Below are 10835 nucleotides of genomic sequence, written 5' to 3' on the forward strand. Positions count from 1 at the left end.
AATCAAGCCTGTAAATTATTGCCAGGATACATAACAACGTAAATTTAGGTTTACTGACAGTTTCCAGTGACCAAAGTGGTATGCTGCTTCTAGAACTTTTAAGTAGCACTAATCAAGTTATCCTCAGCTTCCTTATCCCATCAGACTGCCACAGCATCTGTTACAAGTCCCATTCCTAGTCACTACCTGCTATTCATGCATTAGTAGCATATCTAGCTGAAGTCACTTCTATTAATTCATGCATTTAAATTGGACCAGGAAAGCTGCATGATAGCTCTCTTGCTTATCATGGCTTCCAAGAACAAAAAGCTAAAAATAAAGTACACATTTTATGTCATCCTCCCCCATCTGCTCCAGAAGAAGCAAAATTAAGTTTCATCCTTCTGTGTAATACAGCTACACTAAATCCAGACACTGAATATAATGGACCTGATATTTTATCCAAGACACTAACTGTAGTCCATTTGCAAGGTTTCAGTTTACAACGTAAATCAATGGAGGAACTGAGACTCATTTTGCATGTACAACAGCAGCACAGTTGTCCCAGTTGTCATTGCTCGTAACACAGTATTTCAGAATAAAAGTGTTCCAGGTTTCCTTCCTTTAGCTATTATATTAAACAATTAATCTAGGCTATCATTTTTTCCCTGGTCTTGAACTTTTAAAATTAGCAGACTCAAAAGAATTGTCTTTAAGAGGCATAACCCATGCTTAACATGGTCACTGAGGCCAGCTTTGTAAATATGCAAACAAGTGTTTTACTAAGACTACTTTTCACCAACCCAAAGTAGTGCATTGTATTCCATAAACAGGAGAAGCAAAACAAGTGCTTCACTGAAGCAATTGCTATGCAAGTAATCAATAGCTTACTGTGAAGTTCTCTGCTCAAGTTTGCTGCTTAACTCACATTTTCCAGAAGACTCCAGAAAGATCATCCACAGATGTATTTATTAATGAATACTTAACACAGACATGTGATTTACCATCCTTTAATAGACAAAGCTGCAGGTAAACAGCAAAAATGACCAGCCACTGAGCATGTGAAACCCTAAAGATCACACTACCTGCATTTATTTATACTTTCCATAAACATACTATCTATCCCATCATTAATCACTGAATATGGATTGGTGCTCTATGGACTTGAGGCCAGTCAAAATATCAAAGCTGAATGTAAACATTAAAAACTAATAAAGCAGCTCACCAGCTGCTCTCAACAAAGGTAAGCTAGAAACCAATCTGCTGAAGAGAGTCTGTGCTGCCACTATGCCTTGCACACATAGCTGAACACCACTATGCAGAGAGAAGGCAGGCCACTAGTATAAAGAAAGAAAGAGTCAAACTTTAAGCATAAGGAAACAAATCTGAGAGCCAGTGCTCGTAAAAGCGTTTAACCAAAAACCTTACTTTTAACACAAGTTAAAAAAAACAAAAATTAGAATACATATAAACTTGATCCTCTACTCTGTTAGATTCAAAATTTGTCCCACACTATATGTATGAAAGTTTATCCAATTTTAAGTGTCTCAATGGTCGAATGTTCTTTATTTCATTAGTCACTATAAATATTGTAGTCAGCTCCACAATTCCTGCACAGTTCCTGCACTGTATTTGCATTACTACCAGCTGTCAGTAAACAGTTAGCAGTTAAACTTGGCATGCGTACAACGAAGTGTCTAATTTCTTAGAAGTCATACAGCTATGTAACATTTGATTTTTCCAGCCTTTAAAACAATCATTTGAATGCAATTAACTTTTGTCCAAAAAAAGACACAATAAAGAAATATTAACACCTACTTCTGTGAAATGTCTTCCTACTATGCCATTTCCCCCCACTTATTTTTCCAACAATTCCATAATGTATTAAAGGTCTGACACCAATTATCTATGAAAGATGAGTTATGTAAACAGGCAGATTGTTAAATAAAGAGGACAAAAGGTAAGTCACCTGAATTTTTAGCACATAAATCAGAAGCTCATTTACTGAATTAATCTGATCAGCCAGCTCTACTAGTGTGAATTTAAACTTCCTGACAGGTTTTACGGCATCCTTCCAATCAACGTCAGACCTTCTCAGCCATTGCCCATGCATTTCCAAAGCAAAAATTTCCAGATATTTCAAGACTGTTAAATGCACTCACTTGCAACAAGGAGCAGAAGCTTAGAGTAAAAAAAAAAAAAAAAAATAATAAAAAAGTAAAAAAAAAATTAAGCTCTTCTTTTTAAAGCATGTGATGGTGCACATCACAATTACCTTAACATATTACCTTAAATACTGTTAAAGATTCTCCTCTTTCACAATTTGTTTTTCATTTTTCAGAAGGGTTTAATAAAGTGTTGGTAAAAAGCCCACATTAGAAGACACTTCAGTCTATACTGAATTGTGTCAAACCAGGAAAAAAAAAAAAAAAAAAAGGTCTTTTGTATGACTACTCAGCTCCTACAGCAAGCTTTTTATCAGTTCTGATTTAACCACAAAGGAATTCTTTACACTGTAGTTACTATTAGAAGGCTACACACCACTGGTCTGTTCACACATTTGCAGCATTAAGTCAGAAAAAAAATTATTTTAAGATAGTGACTTACATCACAAGTTTTCTAGACCTGCTGGTCTTCAACAGCAGGGCCAAGGCGACAAGGACTGGATGCGTACTGCTACTTCATCGGAGGACAGCACGGTAATGCAGCGCAAGGGCATCACATAAATCATGGTAATTGACATGTAGCAAAGGAGAATGCAAACCAGCACACAGTACCAGCCGACATCTCCAGTGATCCAGGTCACAGAAGGCTATGAAGCCATGTCAAGGGCTGCATAAACATCCAGCTAAGAGATGCATTTTACATAGGTACTCTTACACAGTAAAAGAAGAGGAAAAACTGGAAGTTCAAGGAGACAATCTCCCAGAACAACATGTGCAGTGTTGGACAGTACTCAAGTATTCACGTGCTGTCAGGCTGACTGCATTCCAGGCAATCAGAATTCGCATTAAATCTGTATCCTTGTTGCACATGAAGTTTTTAAAATTTCAATTAGCTCCTGTCCATATGTTCCAGCATATTAATAAATTAGGATAGCTTTTGTCAATTAAAATAGTGTGATCCTTTTCCCTTCTTTTTTTGTGTGTTGTTTTTCGTTTGCTTGTTTTGTTGGGCTTTTTTTGTTGTTTGTTTTGGGGTGAGTTCTTTTTGTTTTGTTTTGTTTTTTAAGATGCAGTAAATTCTCCCACCTGATGCCTGAAGAAAACCAGCTAAAGAGAAAGCTAGTTAAGGGATGTCAGCTGCATTCCTGTACTACCATAAATTTGTACTCATTTTGTTACACTACTAACAGACTTCATGATTTGTCTTCACATAACGAGATTACCTAAACTGCACATGAGATTAAAATTGAACCCATGGAGAAGTATCTTGTAGCATGCCATCTAATATAATTTATCCTTAACCCATAAAAAATGCTGTATATCATAATATACTACTTTTCACTCAAAGTAGGTTATATTTTTTAAATTAAGAGCTTTACCAGAGTCTTAGCAAGAGTTCAATTTTAACAGGTTCATTAAAAAAAGCAAGTGATACCGCAAAACGCAGCAACTAGCTACTGATTTGTAAGGAAACCAGTTTGTGCAATGCTGACTTTTAAATAGTTCTAGCCTACCCTCACAGACAGATTTTGCTATTAATTAGTTGTTTATCTCCGGAAGTCAGACTACATGGAGAGGAACCATGCGCAGGCATCAGTTGCTGGCATGACAACTGACTCAAATTCAAGAATTGCTAAAACATCTCATCATATACAGAGGTAGAATCACTTTATAACACAGAAAGCAGGCTTTGAAAATGAAAATTGTTTTCCTGGAAGTGAGGAAAGCCTTGAAGTCAGGGGAAGAATGAAACATGAAAACATGACCCAAAACAAACAAAGAAAAATTTTCTTAGGTCAACCCAATATAAAACTTTTCTATTAAAAACAAAAAGATTCCTTGTTCTAAAAACTGTGATGGGAAGTGTTTTACAATTAATTTTCTTCTTAAAAACTAAAATTCTAGAGCAGTACTGACACTCCCTTATTACATTTATCCTACTGTTCATTGTTACATAGAAAGATTGTATAAAGTTTTACTTCCGTATCTTGAAATCACTCTAAAATGCATACTTTCTCTTGAAATCCAGATTAGATACTTTTAGAAAGACTGGGAAAAGGCAGGAGCCAGTTTACAAGGTTTTCCACATTTAGTGATCAGGTCTTGAAAGAAAGCTTTTTTCCTTCTCCCTCTCCCCCAGCCCCTCTTCACCCCACCCCGCCCCGTTTTCCAAAGGAATTATTCAAGGTCAAGGACAGTACATCAGAGCACATACACTGAAAATAGCTTATGTGTTCCCTAATTAATGCATTGCATTCCAAATCTAACAAAAGAACTGGAATGCATTCAGATATCTCCGTTTCAGGAAAAAGTATTTAAAAATGCATTTACTGTTTCCGTTCTGCAACTTCGAAATATCGGTAGTTATTTCTTAGAGCACACTGAAACTGGAATCAATGACGATATTTTCACAGGACTCTAATCTTGGAACTAAGCCAAAAGAAGTCCAGCAAGAAGTCAGACATCATTTGTTTACTCCCCTACCACAATATTGTATTAACAAAGTCTGGATTACTTGTTTTAGTCATACATTCCTAACCAAACCCCAACATCAGGCTGACTGCAGAAGAAACCATGCTTGTTACTTCAGCATGTCAGCAGAGAAACTCCTCCTGAAATAAGCAGTTTCCAAGTTTGCCCCTTGGAAAAAGGTCACTACAAATACAACGTCAGTTTGGTAACACAGAACAAGAAGTTAATACAAAACACAATGCTGGCATCCCCACAAATGATAACCTTCATTTTTGCACACAACTTAGCATTACTTTCATTAATTTTTTTTTTTTTTTACTAAATCCACATATTCTACAGGGTTCATCAACAGTTACATACATATACACATATATATCTTCTGCATCAGTGAAGACCATGTCTGCTAAAAGGGGCATTTCAACTCACAGCCCAAAAACATTTCTGTCAGCTTTGCAAATGAAGTACTTGGTGTGATTTTATCAACAGGTGTTTCATATTATACTGTTGGCACTCAAACAACTAAACTTTGAAATTAAGAGAAATTACATTTGTTTTACTTGCTCCACAGCTTTATGGGTTGGGTGTTGGTTTTGGGTTGTTTTTTTTTTTTTTGAGTAAAGATGTTCAAAAAGAACAAAGAATTGTTGACTAGAACCATCATCTATTAAAAGGATCTGAACTTTGCTGATGACCATTCAACCTGAATTACATGTAGCAGTTACCAACACGGTCTTGAAAAGCTTTCTCTTCCTCCCAGTGAAAAAAATGGCTTGTCCTGGTTTTAAAAACAATCACAAACTTTGAGCTCTTATGTTAAAAAAAAAAAAGGCGGGGGGGGGGGGGGGGGGGAATAACAAGCTACAATGATACATGATAAAAGTAGTTGGGTCAGAAAACTACTTTTCAGTAGAAGAAAATTAGGGGGGAGGGGGGAAAAATTCCAGGTCTTTAACTTCATCTAGGGAGCTCCAACCATTATTTTACATTTGAGAAGTTTCACTTTCTTTTTCTCTAAGTAGTGTTTTGGTTGCATCCTCTGATCACGCATCATTGAGGGGCATCAGAAAAACAAGCCTGCAGCTCAGCACTTAGAATGCTGCTCAGCTGAACCCTCTTCCACAGGGAAGGCAGTTTTCTAGCTCACAATATTAACACTGAATTCTAGAGCTGTGGTAAGTGTCAGTCAATTAATTCTTTACATTATTTTCCTTCCCTAGGAGTCTCTTCCCTCCAACTCATTCCCTTGCCATTCATACCCAAGAGGCACAACTACCATGACTACAAAGCCTCATGCTGCCCTGGAAAGGACTATAAAGCCTTAAAAGATGACCTTGCATGAGCAAGCAGGGTCTATGCAACAAACAGACCTCAAATTACAGAGAGAGGGATACTCTAGGAGTACTTATATGACATATCAAAAAAAAACTTCAAGTACCTCTAATGTGAATGCAGCCACAGCAGCAAAGCCAAGCTTTACAGCACTACAGCAGAGGCAGTCTGTCTCTCCCCAAGCAGGAAAAGTCACACCAGCAGAGGCACAGCGGGTTTTTTTTCCCCTCCTCCTAGAATAGCTGCATTAAGGGCTCTCGCCAGGTCAACTGTGCTATTGAGGGATCACACCTCTTCCTAACCTTGACAGCCACAGCTGTGACGACAATACAGTACTGTATACTAATTCAGAACTAACCTCAGAAACCAAATATACACTTCACCATCTAAAACTGTCTGCTCGCTCCTGGCATCTTCACAAATTTGGTCAAATGAAACACAGTCAATTTCTAATTTTCCTTCCAGATTGTTGTATTTACTCACAAAGTGCTTTCATGTTTAGACTGTTATTTTTACTAAAAATACTTGGTTTGAAACAAATGAAAAACATGTACAGTAGAAAAGCTCTGGTTTATGCAATTGAAAAGGTTTGCTTTAGAAGCCCACATTCTGGCTTTTTTTTTTTTTTTAATAAAGAAAAAAGAAAATCCTTCATGTCTAACTGACACATATCAAAAAGTTATAAAAAAAAAAATCAGTAAATTAGATGCAAAGTAATTTTGAAGCCAACTGCTTTGGAGAAAGATCTTTCAAAATTAAGTAATGGTAATTATTATGCCAGGACAATATCATTCAACTTCAAAACAGGCTAGCAGACAACTTTACTGCCTGATTATTAAGAACATTATTTATGTGTATCACTAATGTGCCATCTTCCTTTTATTTAGGATTTTCTTTTCATCACACATATGGGGGGGCACAACACACGAAGTGGGATCACATTAAGTTTTTTACTGAGTGTAGACAGAAGGTTTTTGTAATTCTCCCACTTGCATTGAGCTGCCATGATAAAATTGTCTGAATGTTTATTCAGGGATGGACTGAATAGTGATAATAAAAAAAAGGGTAAAATTCAGAAGCAAATGGAACCATTTAACTACCACTGAACTGAAATTTATGCAGCTCCCTCAGAAATCAAATTCTGCATTCCCTGTTTATAGGCACACTTAGGGTTACAAGTAAGGCTGTTAGAACTGATATGTAATAAAATGTACTTTGTCCAAGAACTGCACTTTTCCATAGTACAATAGTAAACATTTACAGAATTTCCATTACTCATACTGCAAAGAACATAAGTTCACATTTATATGGTCACAAAACATGCACTTACATAAACTCAGGGTTAAGTTTTCCTCAATGTTACATATTCAGATGTATTATATGGAACCAATTCCATCCTCTGCCCAACACAACTCACTCCATTTGGATTGGCTTTAACAGTTGCACCTTTCTGCTTCACAAGAAATACCTTGCTGGCAAGAGCCATCCCTAATGACACAGCCACCTACCCAAATTACACAAGAACTTTCCTGTAGCAGGACCCGCCATACCCAAGTGCTCCACAACTCCCTCACCATGCAAGCCAAAGGCCTCTGTGTAACAACTGACATATTTCATATCACCAAGTTCCTCTACGATTTCTACAGCCTTCCAAAGAGGACTCACATGGGGGGGGTGTGGGGTGTGTGCAGTGGCAGGGAGTGCAGAGAACAACAAAACCACAAAGCCAATGTTATTTTCAGCAGTAGGTACAGCATTTGTTTGGAATGTGTTTAAGGGCCTCAGAGGCAGCAGTCAACACTTCAGCTGTATTTATGCATATTTTCTTTCTTCACATTGACCCTTGCCAACATTCTCAATGCCCCCTCCCCTTTTGAAGCCATACAAAAAGTTACTTCTTGCTTTCACAACTACTCACTCAGGCCTATTTTGCTGAAAGCAAACGAAGCAAAGCCCACGCTGGGTCTCTGTCTCCTACAGAAGATTGCATCTTTTATTTATCACCCCTTGGCTTTATTTTCACAGTGAATTCCTGGCTTAAATGTAATCAGCCAAGAAACCCTCCCTATGTGCACTCCTGTCATTCCTCATCGCTTACAAACAGAATCAAGTGCAAGCAAAAGGGAAAAAAATCATTAATAATCGCAGCACTGCCAACGAAACTAAAAAAAGCCCTACTTCTGGTTTTGCCAGTCCTGAGGAACCACAGATACATCTCAGACCTTTGGAAACATTAAGCCAAAAGATAAAACTTATAAGAAAGTTAATTAGATTAAAAAAAAAAAGAAAAAAAAAGGAAAAAAAAAAAAAAGACTTAAATCCCCCTAGGCAGAAAGGAAGGGCACTCAGCCTAGGAGCAGGGACACTGCTTCCCCTCGGGAAAAAAACTGATGGCACGTTTGCAAGCTGCCCGCCAAGTCAAACCCGCAGCGGGCAGGACCAGGCTTTTGGGGAGAAGAGGCGGGGGGGGGGGAGGGGGGGCGGGCTGTGGGGGAGGATCCCGGCGCCCCCTTCACACACCCCGGCCGCCGCCACCAACAAAAGGCGAGCAGCAGCCTCTTTTGTCTGGCTTCCCCTTTTCGGGGGAGGAGGAGGGGAAGCGACAGAAAACTGGAAAAAGGACACAAATAAACATGAAAACGAGAACAAAGTGGCCGGGCCGCACAAAGAGCATCACCCACCGGCGGGGGGGGGGGGGGGGCTGTCTGCCGCAGGCAGCTCCCCGCGCGTTCGGGGCGGAGGGGGCGAGCCGCCTCCGGCAAACAGCCCCCCGAAAGCTGGGGGTACCCACCTCTGCAGCCCTTTAAACACAGGCAGGGAGGAGTTAACCAGGGGCGCCCGCAGCGGGTGAAGAGCAGCGGCAGGCGGCAAGGCTGGGGGGGAGGAAGAGGAGCCGGGTATTGTTCCAGGAGGAGGAAGGGCAGCGCTTCCCCCCCCCCTTGTCACGAAGCGGCTCATCCCAAAGCACACACACCCCCAGGCGGGGCGGATCGCGCCCCCTCCCTCCGGCTCGCCGCGGCCGCTGCCCTAGAAATGCCTTTGTTCGCGGATCGCCCCCCCCCGCACACCCGCTGCTGGGGTCTCGCACCGCTTTTATGTGTTTATTTTGGACGGCGGCGCATCCATCCCTCCCCCCCCCCCCCGCCCCGTTCCCCTGCCGGCCGCCCTTCTGCTGATTCATTTCCACCGGCGGTCCCCCCCGGGATGGGGGGGGGGGGGGGCATCTCCTCGCTATTGTGGCTCGGGGTAAGGCGATGACCCGGATTACCGGGGGTGGGCGCTGGGAGGGGGCAGAGCCAAACGAGATTACACGGGATGGATTACCGGGAGCAGGCACGGCGCGGTGCGGGGGGGTGGGGTGGGAGTTAAAGGGACAGGCAGGGGGGCGGCCCGCCCGGCGGCGGGGTCCGCGGCCGTGTCACGGAGCGAGGGAGTTACTCCGTGTCGTGGGTGCGAGGGGGAGGAGACCGGCGGAGGAAGTTACCCGGCCCGCATTACAGCTGAGGAGCGAAGGGCTCGTACGGGCCGGGCCCCGGCGGACAGCCCCCTGTCCGCGCCGCCGGACGCCCCGGGGCGGGGGGGAGGCTCCGGCCCAAGGGGCCGCGGAGGGAGGGCAGGCGGGGGGCGGCTCGCCGGGCGGCAGGCAGGTGACACGCAAGGGGAGACCCGCGGCGGGGGAGGCCGGCGGCGCCCTGCCCGGGTGGCGGCAGCCCGGCTCCGGAGCGCGGCCCCGGCCGGTGACTCACCGACTTGCAGGACGTTATCGACGCAGCCGCCGTCGAGCAGAGCGATGCCCCTGCGGAAGGGCAGGCGGCTCTCGTCGGCGGCAACGGCGGCGTCCGCGGCCCCGCCGGGCGCGGGGGCGGCCCCCGCGGGGGCGGCGACGGGGTCCTCGGCGCCGGTGTTGAAGGAGGAGTACATGCAGATCTCCCTCTCGCTGCGGGGGAAAGACCAGTAGACGATCCTACGCTGCACCGGCTCCGGGATCCGCTCGAACCGCTCCTCCACCCGCTGGAAGGGCCACTTCTCCGCCACCTTGCGAGCCGCGATATCCAGCAGGGACTCGGGGCTCTGGGTCTTGCCAAGTGGCAGCAGCCCCAGGGCGGCGGCGGCAGCTGCGGAGGAGGGTCCGGCGCAGAGCGCCCCGCTGCCGGGTCCGGCGCCGCCCGCCCGCTGGCCCGGCCTGCACCCCGAGCCATAGCCGGGTCTGCAGCAGAGGCGCTTGGCGGGGGGAGGGAGGTGACCGCGCTCCGCCATGATCGCGCCGCTTCTAAGCAGACAGCGGAAGTGGCTGTACCCTATAAACGGCTCCAGGAAGGCAACGAGCGGCCGCAAGCCCCCCGGGACACTCCCCCCTGCCCTAATATGGCAGCCGGGGCGGTGCCGGACGCCTCGCCGAAGGCGGGGGGCGTTGCTTTATGCAAATAGCTTCCACGAACGTAAATAGAACGGCCCGAGGAAGGCTCGCTCGTTGCGCTGGCCGGGGGGGGGGAGGCGGTGGCTCGCGCTCCTGCCCCCCCACCCCCCACCCTCCCCCGCTGATGTCACGCGCTCAAGCCCGGGCGCGCCTCGCGCGCGTGGTGGGAAAAGGGGGCGTGGCCGGCGGCGCCGCTCTCTGCCGCCATATAGGGAATGGAATGCGGGGGCGGGGCCGCCGCGGCCTCAGCCCGGTCACTTCTGCCGGGAAAGTCAGCGGGCGGGGAGCACCGCGCCTCGCAGCCGGCAAGTACGGTAACTGCTGGGGCGGGCGCCGCCTCCCGCGGAAGGGCGGGGGCCTTCGGCGCCTCGCCCGGGGGACCGGACCCGAGGGGCAGAGCGGCACCCGCCTTCCTCCGGGCCTCTGCGGGAGTTCGGAGCTGCGGCGGGGGAGCCTCGGAGGGCTGGTAGGAG

At 45.4% G+C, this 10835-nt stretch overlaps 1 protein-coding gene across 2 annotated transcripts in view; it reads right to left on the reverse strand.

The window, feature by feature from the left end:
- Positions 1-10237, reverse strand: part of ZSWIM6 (zinc finger SWIM-type containing 6) — a 112337-nt gene extending 102100 nt beyond the window's left edge. Inside the window, exon 1 of one of the 2 annotated variants that reach the window (XM_056324758.1) lies at positions 9692-10237. In XM_056324758.1, the coding sequence (XP_056180733.1) occupies positions 9692-10202 (511 nt within the window). In that variant the 5' untranslated portion in view covers positions 10203-10237. The remainder of the gene's footprint in view (positions 1-9691) is intronic. The other variant, XM_056324757.1, reaches the window with a different exon arrangement.
- Positions 10238-10835: the final 598 nt, after the last annotated feature.

Source organism: Falco biarmicus, chromosome Z (assembly GCF_023638135.1).
Source record: "Falco biarmicus isolate bFalBia1 chromosome Z, bFalBia1.pri, whole genome shotgun sequence".
NCBI lineage: Eukaryota > Metazoa > Chordata > Aves > Falconiformes > Falconidae > Falco > Falco biarmicus.